The sequence below is a fragment of the Panthera pardus genome, unplaced genomic scaffold, assembly GCF_024362965.1.
Source record: "Panthera pardus isolate Hobbes unplaced genomic scaffold, ASM2436296v1 HiC_scaffold_1, whole genome shotgun sequence".
Taxonomy (NCBI): domain Eukaryota; kingdom Metazoa; phylum Chordata; class Mammalia; order Carnivora; family Felidae; genus Panthera; species Panthera pardus.
In genome coordinates this window covers 85,517,450-85,531,554 of record NW_026526654.1, presented here as the reverse complement: position 1 = coordinate 85,531,554, position 14,105 = coordinate 85,517,450, and the positions used below count along the sequence as shown (strand labels likewise).

At 44.4% G+C, this 14,105-nt stretch overlaps 1 protein-coding gene across 12 annotated transcripts in view; it reads left to right on the top strand.

Moving 5' to 3' along the window:
• LOC109266145 (phospholipid-transporting ATPase IB) overlaps positions 1 to 14,105 on the top strand; it is a 635,626-nt gene that overhangs the window by 450,820 nt on the left and 170,701 nt on the right. For 11 of the 12 annotated variants that reach the window (XM_053900789.1, XM_053900782.1, XM_053900822.1 and 8 more), the window contains 3 exons: positions 4,820 to 4,881; positions 5,305 to 5,361; positions 6,747 to 6,854. In XM_053900789.1, the coding sequence (XP_053756764.1) occupies positions 4,820 to 4,881; positions 5,305 to 5,361; positions 6,747 to 6,854 (227 nt within the window). The remainder of the gene's footprint in view (positions 1 to 4,819; positions 4,882 to 5,304; positions 5,362 to 6,746; positions 6,855 to 14,105) is intronic. The other variant, XM_053900799.1, reaches the window with a different exon arrangement.

Below are 14,105 nucleotides of genomic sequence, written 5' to 3'. Positions count from 1 at the left end.
GTTTGTCAGCAGCGTGCTTCAGGAATAAACCGGATTGTCGAAATGGGCTTTTCCACCCTCGAATTATCAGCAAGCCATAGCTTACTGATGCGTTCATTCGCAAATGATTTCTTAGGACTTCTCGTCTCTTCTTCTGTACGTTATTGGCAAGATTTAACAAAGAACAGTGCCCACAGGTATTTGCCTCTAACGCGGTTGAAATAAAACCCGGACGAGAACGATCCATTCCATGGGAATTTCCCCAGCAGGGTGTACAGAGCGGTCTTGTGACTTATCTAAAGGATGCTATCTTCTTTGAGGCTTTTGGCGTGTCCCAGAATTCTCCAGTTGGCTAAGGAGTTTCTCCTTCAAGGAATAAATTATTCCCAGATGGTAATCCATTTTGACCGAGGCGGGAGATACTGTTTCCTCGGAAAACGAAGATGCACGCTGACTTATCCTTCCAAACTAATGAACAGAAATAGAAGGTTTATCCTGTCTCGTCTAAAAGTCACTTTCAGTGTATTCAGATCACCTCAAGTATAAACATTTAATGCCAGGGAGCATTTCACTTTCTTGACGGTGGAAATTAATGCATCACCAGACTCTGGAAGCTATAGTTGGAAAAGGTCTTTTAGTGTTCCCTCTTTTTCTCTCCGCGCCGCGTTGCCAGCAGAGCGTTGAGTAGTCCTGAGGGGCTCCATGGAGGCGCCGTCCTCGTACGTGAGCTCTCAGTCCTACAGGTAATCACAGTCCGCCCCCGTTTAAAGGCCATCAGGCATCGGGTGTTGCACGCTTTGTGCGGAAGTCTCCCACTGTTTGTGCCCATCGGTCGGGGGAACAGTTGGGTGTCACTGCATTCTTTCCACAGTCTGACTGGAGAGAAGAGGGTTCTCCCAGGTGAGACACTGCTTCAGAGTCTATATTCTGTATACTTCTGGGTATTTCCAGTTCCTCTTTTGCCTGACTTCCAACGCTGTGGTTCTCAGTCTGGGCGATTTTGTCCCCGGGGGACATTTGGCAACGGCTGGAGAAAGTTTCCGTTGTCAGCTAGTGACTGGGTGCTCCTGGCATCCAGGCAAGCCGCCAAACATCCTGCGATGCACAGGACAGTCCCGCGCAACGAAGAATTACCTGGAAAAATGTCAGTAGTGAGTGCCAAGGTTGAGAAACTTGGGACTGATGCAGTACGCACCCTAACTCAGGTTTCGGGGGTTTACTGCTGCTCCCCAGGTTTGCACACGCGTTTACTTCCATATGTGGCCCAGAATTCCTGTCCTAGGAATCTAATTTTCTGTCCTCCTCAATTCTCTCCTGAAAGTTCTTCCCGTTAGGTGCTGGTACTTCAAAGGAGTCCTTTCTAATGTTTTTCCCTCTTAAAATTGTTTCCTTTTTTTCTCTGGGATCCATTTTTCTAGCTCAGTAAGGAAAACAATCTGTTATTTGCAGTTTGTTGCAAAGTGGGTGATCTTTTTCATGTCACTTGACTTCTCTTTGCTGCCCTAGTTTTCTCGTCTGAAACATGAAGGTGATGATATTATTTCCTACAGTTGTTAGAATATCAAAGGAATATCACGTATGTCAGTATTACATATTAGTAACACTAATAATTATGCATTACTATTACGTATATTGGCAAGCATACGAATATACGTAAAGTGCTCAAAACCGTGCCGGTCATATAGTGGGTAACATGTTCTCTCCTTTCATTGCAGAATTTCTTACCATGCTTTACAATGTTCTCTTTATGTCTATAAAATATGAAACACGTTCTAAGCCCTTCATGTTAGACCAATGCTTTGAATGTTTAATTTCTTTTAGTACATGAATCAGCCAACATTTGAAACACTAGTACTAAAAGGAAATTCAAACAGTTGTCGAACCATAATTGTGAACTTTGATTGTCAGGTTCGTCTCACACCTCTTCTAACTTTTCCATCTGGTCGGCATGGACTCTGAACTCCGTTAGGGCTTAGTGTAGGTTGAACTTCAGGGAACTTGGGTCTTTGTTGTCCATTCATTTACCCGTAGACTGTGACAAGGAAATCCACCTTGACCTAAATTGAACAGGAAGAAGCTCTGAAACTCTCCAGTTTCTACCATTACCTACCTGGGGCTGATGTAGCACCTAAGAATGCAGACCTTATAGTCTTTGAATTTCTATCTTAGAGGAATCTGGGTGACAATTCAATCATCATCATTGGTATCTGGTATAAAATCCCTGGCTTATAGGTGGGGAAACTGAGACTTAGAAGCTAACATTTTAAAGAACATAAATAACAGCAGAGCTGGAACCAGAGAACGGGGCTATATGGTCTTCTAATGCTCATTGCTGGGATTTTTTTTCCCACTAACCTTGACTCCCTTCTCACCACCTCATTTTTCTCAACATGCTTTTGTTTCTCCCTCAATAGCATTATGTGTCTTTGTTATCTGTTCTTTCTATTGTGACTTTAAGATGTTGACCACTTGGTGGGGGTGGGGTGCGTGTCTAGGTGGCTCAGTCGGTTGAGCATCTAGTTCTTGATTTTGGCTCAGGTCATGATCTAGCAGTTCGTGGGATTGAGCCGTGAGTCTGTCTCTGTGCCGACAGCACGGAGCCTGCTTGGGATTCTCTCTCTCTCTCTCTCTCTCTCTCTCTCTCTCTCTCTCTCCCTCTCCCTCCCTCTCTCCCTCTCTCCCTCTCTCCCTCTCTCCCTCTCTCCCTCTCCCTCTCCCTCTCCCTCTCCCCCCCCCACTCTGCTGCTTGCATTCTCTCTCTCTCAAAATAAATAAACATTTAAAAACGAAGGAAGGAAGAAAGGAGGGAAGGAAGGGGGAAAATACTGATCACTTGGTACCAAATTTTAATGTGTCACTCTTTTTATCAGTATTCCTACATTAATATGACCAGAACCAGTGTTCTCCATCCCAAGTAAATGATATCACCGTTGGCCTAGGTACTCAGGCAAAAACCTGAAATCACCCTTGATTCCTCATGTTTTTTTCCACCCCACCAAGTCCTAAATCCTGTCATTTATACCTTCAAAATATGTGCCAATTCCTATCGCTTCTTTCCACCTCCAACATAACCACTCTGGCCTGCAATGTCCAATAGAACTTTCTGGACAGTAGTGACACTCTGTATTCCCTTCTGTCCGACATAGTAATCACTAGCCACCTGCAACCGTTGAGCATTTGAAATGTAGCCAAGTGTATCCGAAGAACTGAGTTGTTTTTAATAACAGCTTTTCAATACATAATTTACCTACAATTCACCCAAATGCTATGGTGTTTAATATATTCAAATAGTTGTGCAACTGTCACCTTAAGCAATGTTTGAGCATTTTAACCTCCCCCAAAAGAAACCCCATACCTGTGAGCAGTTACTTTTCATTTACCCCCCTTAAAAACCCACCTCCTGTCAGTCACTAATCTACTTTCTGTCCCTATAGACCGGCCCATTCTGAACAGCTCAGGAAGTACAGTCCTACAATAGATGGCCTTTTGTGACTGGCTTCTTTCACTTAGCACGAGATTTTCAAGGTTCACCCACGTTATAGCATATTTCAGTATTTTATTCCTATTTATTGCCCAATAATGGAATAGTAGGTGTTTTGACATTTTTCCTTCCTTTTAATGAAATTCTGCCTAAGTTTCAAGTCTCTCCCCCACGCTTCGAGATCATCCCTTTGTAAGTCTGTGGCCATCCCTCTGTGGATAACTCCTATGTTCCCCAACAGCCGTCCCTTAGTTTAGGTGTCTAGCTAATGCAGCCCATAATGTCACTTTACAGTTCATCTTCCCTTATATCCACAAATTTACCTATCTGGAATCAGGAGAAAGGCCATGCCCTGGAGCTTGGTGTAGGGCCCCACGAGCCCCAGATTCTGCCTATGATGCTACTCAACCATTTTGGTGTTTTAGGAAACTGAACAGATCTTGAATCTTTCATGAGAGTCAGATTCCTCAAAGCAGATGTGTAAATCAGCAAGCCCAAATATGTATGGCGGCCACTGGGCTGGAAATTTGAACACAAAAATCCCTATATACTTGGCCTGTAGGCCACAGATCTAAATTTGAGTATAGAAGGACATGAGAGGAGATTGGCAGTGGCATCCAAAGAAACCATTCCTGATGTTGAAACAGCCTTCAGCCCCTCAGGATAATAACCAGACTTTTCACAGCCGGCAAGTTAGACAGTTCTATTAGAGTTCAGCCTCACTGATTGTTTTATCCATTGTGATAGTCATCCCTGAAAAGAAAAAAAGTGGAAAAGGTTTAAAAACAATTGAAGCTTCAAAAGCCTCGCTGTATTTTCTAGATGTCTCTCGTTGGATTGTCCACATTCCTCCAAATGATAGACTTCATGCGGTTGCATATGAGAACATGAGTAGTGAATTCTGAGTTCGGCAATCATGAATTGATTTGTATTCGTGTAATTATCTTCCTTTATTGGCCTGTAATTCCAACTTAGCAAAAATTAAAAATGCAGAGTAAGAGAACACTCAAAAAAAGTCTAATGCTGGCATTCAAAAAGATAGACTATTATGTCCTTACCCTTCCCTGTGTTTAACCCAACAAAGGGACATTTTAAAATTTATAAAAATGTAAATTTCAGTGCAGTTCAAGTGTTTGGTTCAGTATGTTGGAAACCGGATTTTGTTTGCTTCATTTGGAGAAAATATCAGATGAAAAAACTCACCGTTAGAAGTAGGAGGCATTAGAATCACAGATGATGCAATTTTTGAAATTCCCTGACGATTTAATAAATGTTTCCAAAGTTCTGTTTTTGTGTTCTGAACAAGACAGATTGCAGTGCTCTTCCCCAGAAGTTAGTAATAACTTCTTTGTTTTTCAGATACTCCGTTGGCCAGTGGCCAGGCCACAGACTATTTATTTGTTGGAAATATTGTTTACACGGTAAGTTTATCTCTGTTTACGGAACCGTTCTTAAGTGGCATATGTGTGGGCTTGGCCTCTGAAAACCCTTTATATAAGGCCTTCCTTCATGTTATTTGTTTCAAATCGTTAAACCACATAGTATAGATTCCTTAGAGTTCAAAATGGTTGTGAAATGCTTACCTCACTTTTTTAGTGGAGATTTGACAGAGTCGATTTCTGGACAGGTGATTAACAGATCACCCCATTCTTCAAATGACACTTTCACATCTACCTGTGAAAAAGGCAACGCTGAGAAAGGTTATTTTCCCTAAATCTTTCCAAGCTAAGAAAAGGACAAAAGTAACTCCAGCTGCCTCTGGAGGGGAGATTTGCGATTCTCCTAGAAAGTAAAAATAAGTCACCGAGGATAATACGTTTTCCCCAATTCCTTTGTTTTCACAGTATGTTGTTGTCACTGTGTGTCTGAAAGCTGGTTTGGAGACCACAGCTTGGACTAAAGTAAGTTTTCTCTGGAATTGTTTCTCTATCCTTGTAGGTATTTTGATGGCATGCGATCTTTTTAAGCCTTGGGAAAACAATCAACAATATTTGGTTTGCTCATTTAAATTTTGCACGTAAAAATCGTCTTTTTATCTTTATCAGGGCCAATCTGCAACCCAAACTTTTCTGATGATTCATTTGCTTGGCACTTAGTAACAGCTCTAAACTCTTAACAGTTTTCTCATGTCAAATATATATGCATGTTTTTAAAACAAAACAAATACAGAAGATACAGAAGGACAAAAAGGAGAATTTTTAATTTCCTTCACTTTACCACCAAGAGACAGTTGGTATTAACACTTTTCTGGGTAACGTTACAAACTTTGTTCCATGTGTATTTTTAATAGGAGAACGCATTACAGAGCATATGGATAGTTTGGTGATCTTTTTTCAGTTAAAAATACATCATGAACATTTTCCATACCTAAAAGTATACTTGCACAAAACCTTTCTTCATGATTAAAGAGTATTAAGTTTTATCGATATCCAACACTTAATCATTCCCCAACTTCAGACGTTTTGGTGACTTGCCACGTTTCAGGATGATGACCCATGTTTCATGTTTGTCTGTCACTGCTGTTTTCATAGGCTTCTGCTTCTGGGAAAGTGAGGGAGGAGGTTGGAGCTGGATGTGGAAGGAGGGAATCTATTAATAGACAATGGCAGTTAATCCAGATGAGAGGTGATGGTGGCTTGACCCGGGGTGCTACAGGAGGAGGTAGTGAGAAATGGCCAGATTCCAGATGTATTTTTTTAAAAAGCCAGCAGCCCTTGATGATGGATTACATCATGGGGCGCGGAGGAAAGGATGACATTGAGCATCGTCATATTAAGAGGATGGAGGAGAAAAAGCTAACAGCTCAGTAGGCACTTAAAGGATTGTTAAGACATAATATCCATCCCAGATTTGTAAAAAGTTCTTTGGAAAATGAAGAGAACGGCCGAAATCTCAATAAGTAAGAACATCTTGTTCTTTTTGTCCATTCGGTGCTTTCTTACTGGATTAACGAGGCCTGGCTTTATGTAGCTCCGAGTTGGAGCAGACGCTGGTGAGGACCAGCGGGGGGCCTACTAGAAGTACAGGATGGGTCTAGGAGAAGGTCAGCTGCGGCAGCAAAAGCACCTTGATCTTAGTTTGGGGCCACCGGTTACTTGAAATCATTGTTAAATATTCTGAGACGAGGCCATTAGAAGATGGAACTTTGCAATGGCGAGTGATGGGTCAAAATGCTTCCCATAAGGAAGGGTGGCTTGGACACAGGGATTCTGCTGCAGGTGGGGTTCAGGTGGCTCTCCTGGGCCAGCGGACAGGCCCTGCCTTGAGCGTGTGTTTCCTTTTGCAGTTCAGTCATCTGGCTGTCTGGGGAAGCATGCTGATCTGGCTGGTGTTTTTTGGCGTCTACTCAACCATCTGGCCCACCATTCCCATTGCTCCAGATATGAAAGGACAGGTCAGTGCTGCTAATTGCGAATGGGCTTTCCGTGTCCAGTGTCCGATGGTGATGATGCTTTCCGCGTGTGGGCTTCTCCAGTCTCGTGACGCTGATGAACTTCAGGAGAGGCTGGTATTGCCTGCTTCCGTCAAAATTCAGAGGGAGGGAAATAAACCAGATCAGAGCACCTGGGAGAGGTGGTCTTGTCCACACCAACGGCATCTGAAATTTTAACTACTGTAAGTAGTCAGCTTAAATCCGCTGACCTACCTGGCGTGTCCTCATTTCCATAATGGAATGTGTGTTGATTACACACAGTTCTGATGTGTACAGGTAGTTTTTGGCCCTTGGAAAACTGGAGTTGTTTTGAGTCATTCACAATCCAATGATTATGCTGATGGTAGCTGTGAGGTTAAGTGTATTGTTATTCTCTGACTGATAGTCTCCTGTGCAAGATAAATCTAACACCTCTATGAACCAGATCATGAATTCACCGGAATATCTTCTTGTTCGTCTCTTGAACTAGAGAGGCTGAGGTTGAAGACCTGTACGCTTGTTTGAATTGTTTTAATATTTTCTTTTCTTCTGTATTTGTCCGGTGTTTGAGATTCAGCCTTCAACGGTGATGGATCTTAGAGTCCCACAGTATTGGTTCTTGAGAGGAGTTTGACAATCCTAGGTTCCAAACCACCCCAGGTTACAAATGAAGCCATTCAGGCCCTGACACTCCAGGCTGACCCTACAGACCCCATTTCGGGGTCTGCCCATAGCCAGAGCTGCCCAGAGACCCCCGGCAAGTGGCTGCCCCGGGCCCTGTGCTTTGGAGGCCTCCGTGATGGCTGTCCCTGGCTGGGTATGTTCCTCTTCGCAGGGTGAGGAGCCCATGGTACACAGAGCCAGAACCCTTACGTCTAGTCCCTTCCCTGGGTTCCTAGGACACTGAGTTTCCTTCCCGAACAGCCACAAAAGCCAGCTTCCCAGGCCTGCCTGGCCCTCTTCCAAGATCCAGGCCTGTGTGAACACCCCTTGCCCCAAGGGGCAGCTGGGTGCCAGGTACGTGCACTGGGCCAGCTGGCTGTTTGCATCTTTACACCCACCCCCATGTGCATGAGGCAAGGGATGAGAAGAGAAGGCCTGGGGGTCAGGGGTTTCCACTCGTGTCCCTGCACCAGGAATACATATTTTAGGGACAGGCCTGTCTGTGGCACAGCCGACTGCTGTCTTAGCCTCACTTACTCTGCCGAAATAAGCCGAAACTCCTGGGTCTACCCAACGCGAGATACATGGGCAGCGGCCGTGTCATGTGAGATAATCCGGGGGTGGCATTGCTTGTCTCTTTTGCTTGGCGAATCAGTAGTCGACATCCCAGGGTGTCCGGGACCTCCCCTGAATGTGGGTGCTGAGCAGGGCAGACGTGTTCTTCAGGAGTAGGCTTGTATGTCTCCTGACGCGTCTTTGCCATCCGTAAGCAACGAGGCCAAACATACCTCTTCCAAATCCGAGTGACCGAGGAAATTATAGAAGATGGGTGTAGCAAGACAAGCATCTCCCGGCAAAGATACTTTGTACATGTAAAGAAATCAGTTCTACTTTAAAGCAATGGGCTCCATCCCTAAAACAAACCAAGTGCCTAGAATATCTGCTTCACATTCTCTTCCTTCTGGGCGAGGGCAGGTGTGGTCTCATGACTGTTTCTCTCGGGGAGTTTTTACGGTGCGGAGAACAGCTGATTGCTGAAGGGACTTTCTTATGTTAGAGAAAAGTGATGGCTGGCAGAATGGAATCCGTCCACGCGTGGCCGGCCAGCAAAAACTGCTAGTTTGGAAACCCCTCCCGGCATCTTCAACAAAGAGAAGCTCGCATGAACCCCCTTTGTATGCATTTGTAGCCGCAACTCCAGTCCAAATGTGCACGAGCTAGTCTGGTTTCCAACTCTCACTCCGATCAAGAGGTTACTTTCCACGTTCAGAGAGGCCACGTTTGCCGGGCAGACCCTAACAGGCCACATTTTCACTATCCAAGTTGCTTCCTGTGTGAAGCCTCGACTGAAATTTCTGTCGTTGAGGACCTTTCAAACACATTTAACCAGGTAGTCCTACCACCCCAAAGCAAAGAAACGATAATATCAAACCACATTTCACTTTGGCATACACATGGTTTTATTTTTCACGTATTCCCCGTCGTTCTAACTTTTTTGTGGGTTGGTTTGCGTGAGGCAAAGGAAGTCTTGAAATCCAACATGGCTGGCCGGGACTGAGGTTCTCGCTAGACGTTGAATGAGATGATTAACGTAGTTTTCATGTCACAGGATTTCTAAGTCAGTATTCTGCTGTCTGTGTTTAAAGAGCTGTTTATTATCGCTAGTCTTCGTCTGGGGGAGACCTCTTAGTGGGGACAGGTGTCAGAGAACAATGTCAGAGCCAACCCAACGCTCTTTCACCTGCTGTCTGCTGCCCAGTGGTTTGTTCATCCTTTGAACACTTTTGAAGAAGCCCTTGCATGGAGAGTGGCCAACACTAGCCTGAGGTCTCCCAAAGACCTCCTGCTGACTCTGAAGGGATTTCAGGCTATCGTAAAGAAAGATGGGAGCCAGGCTCAGGTACAGGCAGAAACAGGGCTCCTTAGGGTTACTGTCGAAAATGTGCCCAAGCCATGGTCATCCCTTTGGTTCTAGGTTGGTATTATGGACTCAGTGTTTGTTTCCCTAACCTCTGATTCACGTGGTAAAGCCCTAACCCCCAGTGTGATGGTATTTGGAGGTAGGGCCTTTGGGAAGTTATTAGGTCATCGAGGGGATTAGTGCCCATAGAAGAAGGGGCCAGAGAGCTAGCTTCCTTGGTTTCTGCCATGTTGAAGCTGTGATGAAAAGTTAGATGTCTGCACCGGAAAGACCAGGCTGGCACCCTGATCTCAGGCGTCCAGCCTCCAGAACCATGAGAAATAAATGTCTGGGGCTGATAAGCCACCCCATCTATGGTATTTCCTTATAGTAGCCTGAGCTAAAACCATTGGCGAGTGCTTAGGAGTGAGGGGTACTCTGGGAGAAGACTGTTGTTGTTGTGGCTGTTACATGTTTTTAGTGACTTGTAGAAACCTTTTTTTGTAGTTCCCAAAGCGGTAGGATTTTGGCAAATGAAGATGGTTCTTTTGAGCTTGGGAATTCAACCAGTGTAATGGCAAACGGCATTTCTCACTGAGGAGCCCAAGACAGATACCCCACACAAAACATTCTGTCTATTCATAACATCCTAAACTGTTGAAAAGATGCATTGTTTCTGCTGGGGTTTCCTAACAGATTTAGTTCAATATTTCTTTCTTTGTCTCATCCATTATGTTTGGAGTTTTTCTCATGGCAGGGAGAAGGCAGGTTTTCCCTCGAGGGCAAAGGAGGAGAAGGCTCTAGATGAGAGTGATTTTCCACCGTCAAAGGGTCTTTATCTTCCCTCCAGTACCTCATGATATGGTACTCGAAACCCAGCCAAACAGTGAGCCAAGAAGTCTCAGTGGCAGTTTCTGAACTCAGAGAAGTCATCTGAAAATATGCAACATTTGTGGGATTTTTAAGGGACACCCTGTTTTTCTATTTTTCTAGGCCCATGCTAGATCGAAAGCGAATTAAAAACTCAAGTTGCGTCTATCCTGGTTACTGCCAAAGTCCCCTACCAGGGAAAATATGTGCTGATGTTTTCCCATAGAGGACCGTATGTTTTTCTTTCTCCCAGTAGCATAACCATGGGTTACAGGCGTCTCCATAATGGGTCCCCAAAGCCAGTGCTTGAAGGTGGCTTAGCCCAGAGTTGCCTGCTGAAGGGAGAGCTTTCAGTTAGAGGAAGACTTTATCTAAAACTGGATCGGGAAACATATTTACATTTTCTTCGTGTATTTCTCAAGGCTTTTAACTTGGAGAGTATCTGAGGGGATATCATCTTATTTGACCTCTGTGTAAAAGTCAAGAGACCTGCCCTAACTAGCTTTATAACCTTTGGTAAGTCCCTTAGTCCGCGTTAATTTCCTTATCGGCAAAGTCAGTGTAATATTACACTAATTACCTCAGAGGCACATGGTACAGATATAACAAGAAAACCTGAGGGAGGTAGAAGACATGCCTGCTCTTTTTCCTGGAGTGACCAATTATTTTTGAACTTTTGTAAACAGAGATATTGTACACTCGGCTCCCAATTCTTTTGGCCAGAGGATTTTAACGTTTTATAGGTTCTAGATGTGATATTTATCCGTAAGTTCAGGTGACTACCTGCATCTGAATCATCTGGGTTGCCTGTTAAAAAACAACCTCCTCCCCACCCAGAAAATATGTTCTTCCAAGGCACGCGTGCACGCGCACACACACAATATCACAGTCCCTGGGTGTGTAGCCCCAACCTCTGAATTTTAATAAACCTTCAAGCTATTCCTCCCTTTGATGTTTGAGAACCACTGCTCTAAGACACCTAAAATATTACTCCATCAGTGTTCGAGTCATGCAGGGTGTTATAGGGAGAACATGGTATGTTTAAAATATTCACAAATGATTTATGTCTCATGGGCAGTGCTTACGTAAGACATGGCGGGCATCGCCAGTGACTGCTTTAAGGCAGCTAGCTTTCCAAATAGAGAATTATACCAGAGGACATTACATCGTTCACCATGGAAAAATATTCCTCATCAACTTTGGTGCTTTTCCTTTAACGTTCCTTTCATTGCTAGTAAAAGAGGAGAAAAAAACCTTTCACTTCAAAGCTTACAAACTGCTAACTCTGTAGTGCCAAGCTCCAGGCTTCAGCCAGTTTCTGGCCTATGACAGGCTTTTTTTTTTTTTTTAATCCTAAATACAGGAATGGGTTTACGTTTGAGTTTTATACCCACACTCGTGTATACACAGTGCAAATCCCAACGGACTAACAGTCTACAGAATGGAGGTATCATTGCTGACCATCGTTGGTCAAAGAGATCCACTACTCATCTTCCCTAACTGACTACTTTCTCCTGGACTTGACAACCTAGTAAGATCTCAGGCCCAGGTATTTTCCACACAGAATGTTAAAAGAGGGGTTTTTGTTTCCAAGTGCCTCAGGGAGGCAAGCGAGGGAGAAGGGTAACAGCCCCATCGGCCACCACCTTTGCTCAGCTGGAGTTCTAGAACATCTCTGCAGGACAAAGGCCCACCCAAGGGCCAGGAGGGAACTTGTGCCCGGCTTAAGTTTCCTGGCGTGGGACAATGTTGTTCACCCCCAGCATCCATCCTCCTCCACGCTTTCCCGAGGGGCCTGGTTCGTAGGCACATACAAGGCCTTGTGCAAGAGGTCCAGCACCTTCGGGGACTCATTTCCCCCCCTGACTCCTGGGGAGAGCTTGATCCCAGCCCCTGCTGTCGTAAGTGATTCAGAAACCCTACGGGGGACACAGGAGACATTCTCTGGGGGCTTCTGCGAGAGAAGCATGTTTGCTCCCGGAAGAAATCCATCAAAGAGATGGCTTTCTCCTGTGCGTGATGTGGTTGCTGCCGTGCCGGCCAGAGCTGTTCAACCATCAGGAGGGAAGCCCCTCCAGAATCCTGCTGCCGCCATGAAAGATGTGATATAAAGACAGAAGACCACCAGAGTCTCTTGGGTGAGTGTTGAGCCACCAAATGAAGCCAGCCTTGTAGTGCCCCCACCCTGCACCCACGCCCACTCTCCAAGGAGCACCTCATGCATGTGCCACCCGTACTCTGTCAGTAGCAGGTGCATCGAAAAGGCACTTGACCCTCATGTCGGTGTTGGGACGTTTCTTTTATAGTCACCAGTATGCAGTCAATCAAGGAAGTATGTGCTTTTAAAAAAAAAAAACAGGCTTAAGGCTTAACATTGCATATTACACCGTATTCGAACTTGGGCGCTTATAGATTTATTTAAAGATTTGGTAAAAAATTACTTTAATATCACAATCGTTAGTGTTTTAGGTAATAACATCCCAGAAACACCTAACATGAATACTGTAAAGCTTATTGGAGTTCTCTTTAATATAGCAATATTGAATAGAGTAGGTTCTATTTTCCTCAAATAATGTTTATTTTAAAAGCCTGTGGCCCCGGCTTATATGAGAAGGGGTCAGCCTCAGGAGGTAGAAAGTTCCATCAGTAGAGACTTGTCTCTTGGCTTGAAATAACCTTGTGGTATCTCCTTTGTGCAGTTTTCTTGTTTATTGAGGTTGGCCAAATTATTTGTGGAAGTCCGATTTGTATTTTGGCTTTTAAACTTGTACATTTTGGGGGCGCCTGGGTGGCTGAGTCAGTTAAGCGTCCAGCTCTTGATTTTGGCTCAGGTCATGATCTCCCGGTTCATGAGATGGAACCCCACGTTAGCCTCTGTCTATGCTGACAGGGCGGGGCCTGCTTGGGATTCTCTCTCTCCCTCCCTCTCTCTCTCTGCCCCTGCACTCTTCTCTCTCTCTCTCTCTCTCTCTCTCTCTCTCTCTGTCTCTAAATAAGTAAATAAACTTTTTTAAAAATATATAGTTTAAAAAAATAAAAATAAGGTTGTACATTTTGGGTGATAATAAGATTGACTTGCTCTGTTTCTGGATGACATTCTCTGAATACATAACAATGTGAACAAAACTAAGAAGGACTCCCAGGTCTCTCCAGTGTCTGTAACTCTCGTCATCCACGTCCAGGATGAGTTTGTCCTGCTTACAGGCTCCCCACACTAATCCCTGTTGGAGACAATCACTAGAACCGAAAAGCATGAACCGAACTATAACCAAAAATTCTTCATTGATAATGAAGAGAAAAACAGACACAGTTGCTTGATTAGGGATATCAAGATGAGTTCTCCCAGGCCTATGAATATCTGGGCTCTGAGATGAGAAAATTCAGGCATCGGATAACAGGTCTTTGTAGATGTTACATGTCATGCCAAGTTGTTTTTGTTTGTCGTTCCCTGATGATCACACAAGGGGGAGAGTATATTTTTCAAAATGTGGTAGCTCCTTAAAGCAATTTCAGATTCTTTCTACGGGCAGCAATGGGGCCAACACCACTTGGCCTGGTTGCTTCTGTGCAAGGCCTGGCGGGATCCACAGAAACAGTCTGGGTTAAAGTGACCAGGATCAAACCTCTCTCCTATTCAGTGCACATCCTAATGTTGAAAGTGGGATTTGAACTCAGTTAACCTAATGCCTAAGAAATACGTAAAGTGAAGTCTACTGTTCATAACGTCTGTAACTGTTAATTCTGAGTCTCCGTTTCATCGGGTATGTGGAGTAGATAATATCTATCTCTGGAGCTAGTTG